The sequence below is a fragment of the Perca flavescens genome, chromosome 17, assembly GCF_004354835.1.
Source record: "Perca flavescens isolate YP-PL-M2 chromosome 17, PFLA_1.0, whole genome shotgun sequence".
In the NCBI taxonomy this organism is placed as follows: domain Eukaryota; kingdom Metazoa; phylum Chordata; class Actinopteri; order Perciformes; family Percidae; genus Perca; species Perca flavescens.
Genome location: NC_041347.1, coordinates 15,524,989 through 15,539,560, shown reverse-complemented (window position 1 = coordinate 15,539,560; position 14,572 = coordinate 15,524,989). Strand labels below are relative to the sequence as shown.

At 40.2% G+C, this 14,572-nt stretch overlaps 1 protein-coding gene across 1 annotated transcript in view; it reads left to right on the top strand.

Annotated features, from left to right (window-relative positions):
- adgrb3 (adhesion G protein-coupled receptor B3) overlaps positions 1–14,572 on the top strand; it is a 124,618-nt gene that overhangs the window by 73,452 nt on the left and 36,594 nt on the right. Inside the window, exons 9-12 of the mRNA XM_028603905.1 lie at positions 1,197–1,303; positions 2,220–2,414; positions 4,520–4,588; positions 8,267–8,375. Of these exons, the coding sequence (XP_028459706.1) occupies positions 1,197–1,303; positions 2,220–2,414; positions 4,520–4,588; positions 8,267–8,375 (480 nt within the window). The remainder of the gene's footprint in view (positions 1–1,196; positions 1,304–2,219; positions 2,415–4,519; positions 4,589–8,266; positions 8,376–14,572) is intronic.

Here is a 14,572-nt window from a genome sequence, read left to right as displayed (position 1 = left end):
CAGTCTTTCTTAGTGTTAAGTGACCTTTAGGGATGTCAGAGCCAAAACCAAAGTGAATTCCTAATTTCTAGGTAGCAAGTCATCATAAAATAGACTTTTCTTTGAGTGTAAGTTCCTAAAAGACGATCAAATAACAATGTAAAAATGTTTTATTGCGTGCTGGTGACCTCACCAGTGGGGTTCTGGATTATAAAAGTAAATAAGGTAAAGTCAGTTTGGTGGGAGATAGATGCTCAGTGTGGTGTAAAGCTGTGGGCCTCTCCTGCTGCCCTCTGGGCTGTTTCACAGTGCTGCATGGGCGCTCCTGGGATATAGCGATGTTTGGTGTGCACTCACAGCTTCAGTGCATATCACCAGGTAGTAGAGGAGAGGGTGGGCGTAGAAGGTGTGGTTTTCATCTCTTTCTGTCTGTGTGTGTTAGTGTGTGAAAGACAGAGAGAGAGAGAGAGAGAAAGAGAGAGAGAGAGAGAGAGAGAGAAAAGAAAAGGGTTTATGTGAAGCACAAATGCCAGGGGAAATGTTTTGTATGGTGGGAGTTTTTCTCAGGATGTCAAGCACCTGTGTTGGAGCGGCGGGGTGATGTGTGAAGTGCACTCCACCGGGTCGACAGCAGGGAAGGTGTGATGTTGGACCTCTATGTAGGATGTGTACGGCGATGTGGGTGGATATTGGGTAGTTCTGCTATTTTGGGATCACTGTTTAAATGCCTGACAGCTATCACAGCTGAGCTGCTGCATGCTTGAATAAGCCACTATAAGTTGTATTAACACAGCACACAGTACAGTACATACATTAAAAACCATTGGCCTGCTCAAAGAATGGTTCTGTTCAAATACTGCAGCATTTTCCTTCCAGAAACCTCTCTCTCCCTCTTTCCATAATGTGTTTAAACTCCACTGCAAAATTTAATGGACAACATACAATTTTGATGGTGAGTGATGGGCAACAGAACTGGACAACAGGGAAAAGTCTCATGAAAATAATTAATAATTCTGTCTCCCTCTCCTTTTTTGTCTCCCTCTCCTTTTCCTGTATCCAACTTCACCACTTCCATCTGCCTTTCCTTTGCCTCTCCTTTGGTCTTAATCCTACAACTCCCCCTCCACCCACGCCTACATCCTCATCTCCCCTCTCATCATTCGCTTCCTTCCTCCTTCTCCTCTTCAAATCTGTCGCTGTCTCCTTCCCCTTTACAGGCACCACTAGTCGACGCTGCTCTTTGGATTACCGTGGTATGGCCTTCTGGGAGCAGCCCAGCTATGCTCGATGCATAACAAATGAATTCAGATACTTGCAGCAATCAGTAGGTGCAAAGTCAGCTTCCTCTCACAGCCTCTGTTTCCAATGCATCATAAATTACCTCCCCCGTGTTTTCCCCATCCCCCTCCTTCTCATCACACCGTAGCCAAAGATTAACCATTTTAATAGAGGTGCAAATTAAAACACAGATTTGCCATTTTTCTCTGTGTCATCGATAAATTCCTTTCTTATCCGTGTTTGTTTTGTTGCTTCAGCCCGATTCACTTCCTTAGTTGCACTTTACTGCATTTTAAATAACATCTATTACAATGCATTTTTGTTCTGGACCATCAAGAGACCAGATGACAAATTGAGGGACCCTTAGTGAATGCTGACTATCTTATTTTAAATAGAATCTCCTTCTTATTCGAAATCTATCTCTTTCATCCTTTTTTCATCTCAAGATACATGATCTTTTTTTTTTTTTAAAGTTTGGGTCCATTTTAGAGAACTTTACTGAATAACGTGTTTGTGTGTGTTTGCCTTTAGTCTGGAAACACAATAGCACTTCCACTAGAATAGGTAATTTTGGTAACCTTCCATCACTGTTAAAAATAAAATAATTCAGAAGAGCTGAGACAGCACATATAGCGCTGCACCTGTGAACGTGTATTTATGGACATAAAGCCTGTGCAATGATGTGAAATGTCATTTCACTGTGCAATTTCTGCCTAAATGTGTGTGTCTTCTGCTCCAGTTAACTCTTTTATTCATATTGGCTCATTTCAAAACATCCGTGAGGCAGAATACATTTCGGCCTGGCTTAGATATAAGTGTCACATAAAGGGCCTTAGAGAGCAGAGTTTTTCTTTCTGATTTTTTTGCACTCCATTTACTCTAAATGTGTAGTTAAGCGTGTATCTCGCAAAACCTGCAGAGGACACCGATGCCCCATGTTCTGTATTCTCCTGTTTTTGGAGGTTCAGGGGCACCTTGCAAAGGGCCAGAGAATGCTGGCGGGGGATGGGATGTCCCAGGTCACAAAAAACTTGCTGGACCTCACCCAGAGGAGAAACTTCTACGCTGGTGACCTGCTGTCTTCCGTGGAGATTCTTCGCAATGTGACGGAGACCTTCAAGAGAGCCAGCTACGAGCCGTCTTCAGATGATGTGCAAGTATGTGGACAGTGGGTTTATTATAACACAGATGGATCTGTATGGTGCTGTACAAAATAATAAACTGGATAAGAGTTATGTTTGATGTATATTACTCCCAACACTGTACTATATAAGAAAAAAAACATTTTGTAACATGTCTGAAATAGCAGAAAAGCTGACGAACGCACCCCACAGCTCTATTGTATCAAGAGATCTCCCGATCTTAAGCTGTTTCATCTCATCATGTTGGGCTTGACTGCAGTCTTGATCCTCTTTATGTCAATAGGATGATGGAGATTATAGCGAAAGCTCCACCTTCATCATCAATGACATAGTTTATGTCCTCAGAGCCATGTCATTTTCAAAGACGCCCTTCTTAGGCCTCTTTGTGGTCTTTGTGCTGTCCTGTGAGCCTGTTTCAATGTGTTCGGTTTATGCTGTTTGTTAGAGGTAAATGGGATAAAAAAGAGAGAGCTAAATAGGTAGGAAAAAAGGGGTTTGCTCACTTTTGGATGGTAGCAAAGCATGTTTTGAATAGTGTATGTGTGCTAATGAAAACCTAATTCTCCAGTAAAGTATGAGTCAGTATGCCCATCATCCATTCTCTGTATGGAAGTAGAAAAAAACATCTGCTTTAAGAAAGTTCACTTAGATTATTAAGTCCCATAATATGGTGCTGTTTCCACTGATGTTCATTATTCTGTATTAAAGATGAAAATGTTTAATGGATATTTTAAACATCCCAAAATACCCATAATGTTAGGTGTTACAGTTTAAAACACAAACAACCAAGACATCTATCATTAGTAATGCCGGTGTCAGTGATTCTAGACGCATGCAGCCATATTTGAACATCTGTTGAATGTGATAGGAATTTGAATAGAATTAATTGGCATACAACTTTTACTTAAGGTTAGGAAGTAGGTAATTAAATCAACAAAATCGTGAGCTTAGAATTATAAGGTTCTATCTCCGTTTAGGGTAGTTCTGAGATATTGAGCATCAAAGTTATTACATCCCAGCTATTTTGTGAGACGGAATCTTTTTATTTTATTAATAACTAACTTAGAAAATATTTTTTTACAAAAATAAAACCACACAGGCATTAATAAACACCTAAGGGATCAGATTATGTCAAAAACTCAATTTCGGCCAAAAGTGGAGATAGAACCTTATAATTCTAAGCTCACAAAATGTTGAACTCACTTAATTACGCATGTCCAAAGCGCAGTGGTATTTACTACAAAATGTCAGGGATGCTCTTTTTATTTGTCTGCTTCTTTAATGCACATTTATCAACAGTTTCCACTGGATGTAAGCTGTGTGGTCTGCTGCTAATACTCTGCAGGAATGAAACCCAAATGTGTTGCCCATGGATAGACAAACATAGGGCCCATTTACCCAATTTCCCACCATATAAAATCTATGCGATGAGGAAAGCATCCTGTCTCTGGCTATTAAGAGAGCTCCATAGTGTGTGTGGGCAGACAGGAGAGCAGTCAGCCAGCCCACCCCCTCCGTGTGTTTCTGAGCTAATGCAGTGTTAAAGTGGGCACATTACCACCAGAGGGAGCATAAGCATTCAAGTAGAAAACAAGATAGCCTGTGTCAAGAGAGAGAGCCACTCCCTCCGGCACATCGTAGACCAGATGAAATAACAAGGCTAAAGATCAGACAGGGGTCCTATTACTACTGCAGGCATGCACCCCGAGCAGACCCTGCTGCAGAAGAAGACAATTCACACAGCTGCTCACACATTCCCTTTCATCTTTCTTTCTGATTGCAGCTTGTGCTTCTTTCCTCTAGCATTCAATGTTTGCTGCAAGCTGCAGGGGGTTCAAGGTGTATTTTTGTCAGAGCTGATCCACAAATTCCATCTTTTCTCTGATGAAACCATCATGGTTTCAGTGTCAAATTTCCTAGTGCTATTATGCCCCGCAGGGACCGTCATTATTCCCATATAGAAATCCCCGAGATGAGAAATGTTGGTTTATTGTCCATAACAGTCCTATTTGAGTGCATAGTGTTTATGTGTCATGATTTTAAAAAGCATCTTGCTGCAGTGCCCGTAATACTTGTGTGTGGGTGTGTTATTTATTTTTTTCCTTTCATCTTCGCCACAGAACTTCTTTCAAATCATCAGCAACCTCTTGGAGGAGGAAAATAAGGAGAAATGGGAAGACGCGCAAAAGGTAAGCACATTGCTGTGCACTTAGTAAACAATTCAGATTGCTGAATGAATGTTGTGCTACTGGAAACAAATCGATTTAAAGCTTTTTTTGAGGTTGCTCTGTCTGAATAGCAGAGATGAAGAAAAGTCAGGTTAGTGTTGAGATGATGTTATACTTACACATATCATTGTGAGAGGTCATTGAGCAAGTGTGACATCTGGCCTCATTTATAAAGCTAGTTCCTCAGAGCTCCACTTGGTGGCAGCAGCACTGCCACAGAGACTGTCCAACCATTAATACTGCAGGACTCACTACTGCATGCACATTGTTTCGCCCAGCTGATACAGATCATAGCAACCAGTGGGATTATTATTAGACCATTACTTCAGTTGGATTTTATCATAGAAACAAACAGTTTGACGTTTTATTGCTTCTACCTAAGACTCTAATTCCCTGTCTGCCTTTCTCTGACATTGTAAGGCAGCTCCGTCAAATGGAGAAGAAGTATAATAATAAACATACTCTCATTATCCAATTCAAATGTAGGGCCAACAGACTGCGGCACTGCAGTGATGTATTGTACTTTAAAATTTGAGAACAGAACAGTGCCTTTGGCATTGTGGTTATCCATGGAGATTGGCTTCTGTCCTCTGTCGGACACATCACTGAGCTTAAGAGGTGGCAAATGTTGTTTTCAAAACTGCCCCTGGTGTCGGAGACAACCTGAACTCGGAAATCATGTGCATCCAGACTGACAGAGATTCCATCTGAGATGACTGTGAGTCTGCAGAGGGCATCTGCTCTGTTGTCACCTTCACAGGTAAATTGACTTAAATTGGATATCACCTGCAATGACACATGAGGGGGTGTCTTAAAATCAGTCGGATACATTTTTCTTCTGTGTTTCTCCATGCCTGACTTCAACTTAGATGGTAGAAGAAAGCAGGCAGTTCAATCTCTGCCAGGAGTGCCAGTCCTGTTTGTCTCTACAGGCAGTAATTAGGTGTTTACTCACTGCAGCTTTAGTTTGGCTGGCCGGTGAGAAAAGCTAACAAATGAGCAGTTTCGTCAGTAAGAATGCGTCAGAGATGGAGACAGACATATAAGAGGAAATATAAGAACAGAAGAAAAGTTGTCTCTGTGATTGAACACCCAGAAGAGATACGTGTTAATTATTTCTATAGTTATTAATGTGCCTGTCCAAGGAGTGCTGAGTGGCGGCTAAGTGATATCGTCTGATTTCAACAGACGATGCTTGGACTTCATAGTTATCAAATTTTCTCACTTGCTGGCTTTTTCTTGCATTAATGAGTGTTCCGAGCTCAGTTTCCATAGTTTTCGGCAGCACCCACACACTGCGCGCTGTGGACATTCAAAACACTCACATGAAACACCCCACTATGGGGTTTCACTGGCTGTAGAGTTGGCTCTGTGCAGAGAGCACTATATATTCACCTCCTGTCACTGTTACCATGGCAAGGAAAGGAAGAGCTCTGTCTACAGAACCTCAACTGCAGCCATTTCCCTGCGCTGCCTTCACTTCTCATGGTTGCCATGGAGACCAGCAGAATGAGCATGACTGCACTGTGCGTCAGGCATGCCGGAAGGGCGACGTGATGTGCTTTTCTCCCCCACTATGGCTTTCACTCTGCTGTGTCAGAGGCTCTCAACTTCAGCATCAGTGATCCGCTTGCCTGGCTTACCAGCGGCACATGTAAAGGCATGTGCAAACACACAGAGCACAAAGTGTTAGCAAGGAGGGAAATACCTGCCTCAGGTGTTTGTTGAATATCAAGAGTGAGGCGTTAATTGCTGATGTCACTCAAAGACCTTTCTAATTGCCTGACATCACCATTGTGTGCTTACACATTCATTATCATTAAGTCCTGCATTAATAGTTGTACAACATGACACATTTTTCTAACAGACATTTTGAAATGTAATACAGCATTGTTCTTTGTTGCTGATATTTTCTGAAAGTGCCACATGTATTGCATACATGTCTTCATGTATAGCTACACAGTCCTTAAATCAGTATTCTCAATATCCCAGTCAAAGGACAAAACTGGTGGCCCCCAAATTAAAGCCTCTTATTAGATCTGGCAGATTGGCAGCCATGACAGTGGTCCAATCTTTTGAAGGTCATTGGAGGAAAGAGCTGACGGGACCAGCAGTGTTGCTGGTCGAGCTGTGGAGCTGTCCATGGTGCTGAATTCCTGCCTTTGCCTTCTTTCACTGAGTGCTGCTGTTCATGAAGCGTCACATGAACCTAGGCAATCACCCTTGAATTGGCAGAGGCTTTCAGAAGAGGAGACAACCAGCAACTGTGTGTACAAACCCGGTGGTTATCGCTCTGATGCTGATATCAATAAAGACTACAACTATCTGCCCATTATTTTCTAATCATTTTGATCTATAAAATAAAAGTAAATCAGAAAATAATTATAAGGCCCATCACAATTTCCCAGAACTCAAATATTACTGTACAAATAGGTTATTTTGTACAACCAACAGTCCAAAGGAAAAGAAGAACATTTTCAAATCTTCACATTTGAAAAACTGGAACCAATACATTGTTTGTCATTTTTACTTTAAAATCAACTTAAACCATCAATCAATTACCAAAATAGTGCAACTCTAGATGTTTAATCACACTTACATGACATTTATTTAAAAGTATGTGCAAAAAATAAACGTGTAGTCTATTGCAAAACACAATACATTTTCTAATAAGTAACTGTGACCTACATTTCTTATTTTTCTTTTCTTCTATTCCAATTCTTCAAGCTTTATTATTGCTTTACTGTTTATTTAGCTATCATAATTTTAAAGGAACACGCCGACTTATTGGGAATTTAGCTTATTCACTGTAACCCCCAGAGTTAGACAAGTCGATACATATCCTTCTCATCTCCGTGTGTGCTGTAATGCTGTCTGACGGCTCCAGTGGCATCAGGCCAGCACAGAACCTGCAGGTGACTGGTTCCAGCAACCTAGTGCTCCAAATAAGTGACAAAATAACGCCAACATGTTCCTATTTACATGTTGTGATTTATAGAGTCACAGCGTGTACAAAAAACAACGTAACATGAGACACAGCCGTCTTCTAACTGTAAACAAACCGGGAACTATATTCTCAGGCGGAAGAATATAGTACTTGGGCGGAATGATATGCTCGCAGCAACCCTGTCTTAGAATATAGTTCCCGGTTTGTTTACTGTTAGAAGACGGCTGTGTCTCATGTTATGTTGTTTTTTGTACACGCTGTGACTATACAAATCACAACATGTAAATAGGAACATGTTGGCGTTATTTTGTCACTTTTGTCACAATTTGGAGCAGTAGGCTAGTTGGAACCAGTTACCTGCAGGATCTGTGCTGGGCTAAGCTAATGCTGGAGCCGTCAGACAGCGTTACAGCACGCACGGAGATGAGAAGGGTATGTATGGACTTGTCTTACTCTGGGGGTTACGGTGAATAAGCTAAATTCCCAATAAGTCGGCGTGTTCCTTTAAATGTTGTGTTTTTACATTATATAGTTTCACTATATACCTGAAGTTTATTTCTAATATGTATTTATGACCTGCTTTTTTATTTGCTGTCTTTTTCTATTTCTATGTTATGCCCCGCACTCCCATCTTCCGGTGATACCGACCGTTGAAAATGAAAATGTCTTCCTGTCTTTTTTATCTTGTACAGATCTATCCTGGAGCAGTGGAGCTCATGCAGGTCATAGAGGATTTCATCCACATCGTTGGATTGGGCATGAAGGATTTCCACAATGCCTATTTGATGACTGGGAATTTGGGTAAGAATCGGCTCACTTTTCCTCTGTGCTTTCCATGTGCTTGACATGGACACATAATCCCTGTGCTCTGCTTACTCCTTGTGTCAATTTCCCCACCATCATTAATTTAGGATAAATGGTGCGTGGTAAGGTTGGGGGGGAAAATTACTGCTAATCGATAATGTTAATTAAAACTGAGCTTGTGGTCTTAATGTGCTAAATTCCTATGAAAACACTTAACACTCAATCCAATATAAAGAGCAAGCAGTGTAGGAACCCCCACATGAGGAGGGCTCTTTTTTAATAGAGCTATAAAGAAGAAACACACATAGCACTCCTCAAATATGAGATATTTCATACTTTACTTTAAACAAGCTAAATATAATTGTGAAGTAATTTATAATTGTGTAAAGCAAATGGGTTTTGAATACAATAGCAAGTGCATATGATTGTTTTTACCTGCACTATGTTATGTATTATTTTCTTAACACACACATTTCATTCATCATACATACATTTTCTTTCATGCATAGTTTAAAAGTTTTTTTGCAATAATCAATTAAAATATTTGTCATATTTGAAGGTGAAGAAATTCTGTGTGATGTCACACTGCATCTGCATCCTTTGAGAAAGACATGATTAGCAGAGCGTACCTCAAAGCTTGTTGTGCAGACATGCAGCAGAAGATTCTCAGTTTGTTTTGTGATAAGCAGTCATGCAAAAAACAAAATTTTTTGGGAGTGTCTGATAAAAGGCTATAAAATTGGAAGTGAAATTACAAGTTATTCTTTGCAGCTGTAATGAGCTTGCAACATTTTTTTTCTGCACCACTGATTATGGTCCAGATTATAACTCCCCCGTCTTTAAGAAAAAAATAAAAGTGTCTGGATATAAGTCTTTGAGCAATTATTCTTTTTCCTGATGTTCTCGGGGGTTCTTTTTGCTTCTGTCGCACAGCCTCTTCGATGATCTGAGGTCTCTCTGGCATTTCATTTCTTACTCAGCCATAAATGGTGTCTTACTGGAATGGAATAATAGAACTGCGGTCTTGAGTTATTCGTGCAAGTGATTGTGAGCATGTACAGCTGTGCTGCCAGGAAATTCCTCTGGAGGAGTGAGGTTTCTTCCTCATATTCTTTACAATAATTAACATTTGACCCACTTCTAGGAAAACATTTACATTCAATGGCTCTTTATGGTATATGATTTGATGAATATGTAGCCTCCCACCCCAGAATAGCAAAACAAACATGTTGCAATGAATGCACCCATCAAAATGCCATTATGAAGCACCATGAGAAGCAAATTAAGTAATGGACTCTTGGAAATAAGGCTTGATTGCATTTTGTAATGCCAAGTTTAATGACTTATGTCACAGGCGTTGTTTTATATTTCTTCCACTTTGGCTTAATGGCACACAATGGCATTGCCCCCTTTTTCTGCTTGAAAAAGCATAAACACATGCCCTCTGCATTATACACAATATGCAATTCATTCTGTGAAACTGACTCTAAATGAACAGTTTTATCCAGATTCATACAAATTACTTGAGCAGAATGAAATACTTGACTTTAATTGTATTAGTCAGCCATATGACTGTTGAGCATCGGCTTAAATTTGTAAGACAGTGGATTAAACTGTGTCAGACATGATGCAACAGAAAATCTTTTGGTAAACATGGAGCGATGATGCAACTCAGTTTTGTGTTTCAGTCTTATACAGAAAGCACTCACTGGCATAATCAGGGTCCATTCTTGAAGGACTATTTTGGAGTTGTTGCAAGGTTTTTGTTTTGCTTCCACAAACCACATATATTTTACTGCTGATTATTTTCCAAGCATACCATCATTTTTGAAATTTCAAAATGTTTTTTTGTTTAGTTTCATTAGTTTCTCAGTACAATATGAAAAACTTACGGAAACTTGACTTAATCAGTCCACTAAAGGGACCATAATGTTTTTATGCTTTCTAACTTATGGGATTTGGGTTGTTATTTTGTGTCTCTGGTGCTTCCACACGCATACAAACTTGGAAAAAATAACATCCATGCTGTTTTGAGTGAGATACGGGTTTCTGAATGTATCCTGCCTTCAGTCCCTGGGTGAGCTGGTCAAAATCGGCAGGCCCGTCCGTCTACGTCATTGGCCGAAACATTTGGTGTGTGCTAACCACTTTAGCTAATACCACATCAGCTAGCTGTTTCTCCAACTTCAGTCAGTACAAGGCAGGATTAGCTGGGAGACTTCTTCTAAACGAGGGCGCACTTCCAACTTTCCATGGAATACCTGCAGTGTACTGTTTTGCCATTGAGAACGAGGTGGCTAACCTCTAGCGCTGTTACTAGCGCCGCTAGCGGTTAGCCACCTCGTTCTGAATGGCAAACTGCTACAACACACACAAGTTCACCCTAATCTACAAAATAAATTGTATAGAACTACTTACATGTCCCTCGTCTGCTAGCGCCGCTAGCTAGCTAGTAGTAGTAGTAGCTAGCTAGTAGTCCTTACCTAGCTACTGCGCATGTGCAACTCCCAACAAAGATGGGATAGAAGTGTGATGCCTCACTCTGTAGCTAAAACAGAGACACCCTGGGTGAAAAGAGGAGTTGCAGCAATGTGAAGTACAACAAATATATGGTGTTGTTTGAAAATTAAACCATGTAAACCTATTCTGGTACAACCTCAAAATACAATTATGAACCTGAAAATTAGCATAATATGGGCACTTTAAAAACACTGACATTTCAGACTTAAGTGTTAAAACCTGATAGAAAGATTTACTTACTGGATCACAACAATGATACAACTGATATGCATTGCTCCCTAAGCAGTAGGGGAAAAAAAGTTGCAACATTAGTATAATTTGACGTTTTACAGACATAATACAGTACATGCATATGTGCAGCAACGTCATTAAGAACTTTTTCAAAGCAAGTAGCTTCCAGTTGTCTTTTTGCATCTTATAGTGCTTCAGGTGTGACTCAAGTCTTCCTGATTACTTTATGCACCTTTTTAATAAGTTGCAGCTATGTTGCATTGTCAGTTTTACTAATAAAACAGACAGCCCCACCTCTCCTTGAGACTAATTTAGTTGAAATACAAAAAAACTGACACATTTCTTAGTCCACTATCTTTATCTTTGAAAACTCTTTTTAGTTCTCATCCTTTGCGTCCTATACATTTTCAACCTGTTAAAAGGATGTTTACTGAAAGAAATTGGATTATAATTTGTATCTTTTATAACTCAATACTTTTCGACACAGTAATTTGAGGACGTACAAGATTTGAGGTTTATGTACAATTTGAATGTTTGTACATCAAATAATAGAGAGGGGAAAAAAGTATGTGATGGCTGATTAAAAAAACACAACAACTCCTGAGGAACATGTGTGAAGAAAGTGCAGCATGTTTATCATTTCGTTTATGCAAGACTGAGGCAGGCATATTTTTGAATAAGTTTTTTTGGGAAAATCTTAGCACAGAGGCAGAGGGGCTATTTGGCTTTTGAACAATTATTTGAAGTAGCAGTAATGAGCTTACCTTGCATGGCAGATGGATTCTCATGATATCACAAGATCACGCGAGAATCGCAGGATCACATATCACACAAGTAATCAATCTTGTCAGGCATCATAAATGCGTTTGTGTCTGAACTACCAGCCTCCGGAACCAATCAACGTCTGGTAAGGAGCTTCTGCCGTGGTTTGGGTGTGTGTGACAGCCGTGACTGTTTGTTTAAAACAAAAATGGCGGACATGATCATTTTTCAGTGCAAGAATTGATTATGAAGTTTTACCTCTTTACCTCTTTTCAAACACTTCACCTATATGGCAAATTTCAGTCTCCTTGGCGAAAACTGTGGCCGCCAAAAGGTGGGGAACTTTTGTTGACCAAAAGAGCAAGCTGCTGGTCTAAAACTATAGAGCATTTATATAACAAGTGCATTCATTTGGTCATATTTTACTGTGTAATTGGAAAATGAGTCAATATACCAAACTCTATTTTGCTAATACATGATTAAGACATGGAACACAGAGTTTTCAGGATAATACTTTCCCCCCTAGATACAGCACAGGCTTTGATAGCCAGCCACATAGTAATTTCAGCTCTCTACAGTGCCCTGGTGGCCACGTGGCCCTTTTGATTAAAGGAATGGAAAGTTTTGTGGATCCATCGTTGGAAGCCAAGTAGAGAGCATCTGGCTGAGTAAGATATTGCGGCATCATTTCGTCACTAATTTATGGCAGCCTCTTGACACCTAGATAAATACTGGCTGTCACCGCTGCATCGTCCTCTGTCCTCCTTCTTTTAGTCAAATAACCTTGATTGCAAAAGGCTCTCCGCTCCAGCAACTTCTACTTTCTAAACAAGCAAACACTCGGAGGACAAAGTGAAGCATAGGACATCTTAGAAAATGAAACACCATTTTAAAAGTGAAATACATCAAGCGCTTTTGACATTTTCGTTCTGGCTGTCTCTTGTGAGACTGTACTTCATGGTCCAGAGAACATTAATAGCGATTAATTGCAATTACAAACACATGCAACGACTGCAACTGCTCATTAATGAATTTTCCGTGCAAAATGTTTGTTTTGTCTGACTTTGGCAGTTTACTTAATGCTGAACCTCTCATGAAAGCATTCAGACGTAATGAGCAACACTTTTAATTCCCTCTTATGAAAATGTGCCATACAGAATACTCTCAGTGCACTGAATTGCTGTTCAGAAGCAGCACAATCCTAAATGATCACTTTATCTGTGCTGTCTAGCCCCATCAGGCAAGTGCAAAGCCCCATTTACCTGCAGAATTACCCAGAACTCTGAAAGACAGTCGTCCTAGCACCCTGTTGTGTTTCACAGTGTGCCCCGTGACTAAAACCACCAACACAAATAAACACACACACACTTACCACTGCTGCTCCCAACATCTGGTGCTGTGAACAGGCCTCTTTGCAAATGGCGGGTCTCGAGGCGCTATGTGATTTTGTGCCCGCTGCTGGATCATCCGAAACGCACAGACACACCTTCTGTCACAGATTTCACTCAAATGTGGAGCTTTGCCAGGATTCGAAATGTATTATTGGCGGAGCACAAGGAACAATAGAGCTTTTGCATCAATGGTAGGATTAGCCTCAGATTCCCCTCGCTGAAGCACCACCTGACTGTGACTGGATGTGATACCAGGTAGAGAACAGTACAGCTTTATCCTCCCCTTGTAAAGCTGAGGCCTTTCCAGTTGATCCTGGGTATTTTCCTTGTCACTGCCTTATGGTACATGCACTGGCCTTTTATGCCACCTCAGCAGGGAGGTGAGAAAAGGAAAGAGTGATTAAGGAGATTACCTGTCTACCAGTTGTCAGGTGCCAATTGTGGCTTTTATTTGCACTTTATGGTAAATGTGAACATGAATGCAATAAAAGCCCATTGATTTGCACATGCGCAATTTAGTTTGACATATGAATAAACATTTCTGTTTCTCTGAAAATATAGACCTGTCATGCTCCTGATATCTGATCTATAGCAGCATCTGAATACATTGGTAAGAATATGAAATTGTTCAGTGGTGTTAGCCAGAATATTTAAATCTGCCTCTCAATTTGAGAGTGATAACAAGCTCCAATCCTGTGTTTTAAATTTAGGTTATAGGAGTATTTTGGATAACAGATTGTGCTTTTAAAGAGTAGGCTAAAGTAGAAGTGTTGGTTAGCAATTAGTTTGATTTATATTACTGTAATAAAAATTGAAAATTCACTCACATATCATTTCAAAACTTGTGTCTTACTCACTGTCGCTTTCTTGCTGAGAGTTAGATGACGATTCTACTCTCATATCTGTACAGTAAATATGCAGCCGCTTAGCTTAATGTGGCTTAGCTTACAGTAAAAACTGGAAAGGGGAAAAAAGTTTACCTGGACCTGTTGAAAGTAACTGCCGCCAGCCAAGAAACAAAAATGTTTTCAGTCATTGCGCTAGCTAAGCTAACTGACGGCTGGCTTCAGCTTCATATTTAGATACCGACAGGAAAGCGATCTCAATCTTCTCATCTAACTCTCAGCAAAGCGATTAAGCCTATTCCCCAAAATGTCAAACTATTTTTTTTTAGTAAGAAATTATACATATCAATATAAATAAAATCATGGTAATACAGTGTTCATGCAGCAAACATACATGTATGTGTATCTGTGTGTGTGTGTGTGTGTGTGTGTGTGTGTGTGTGTG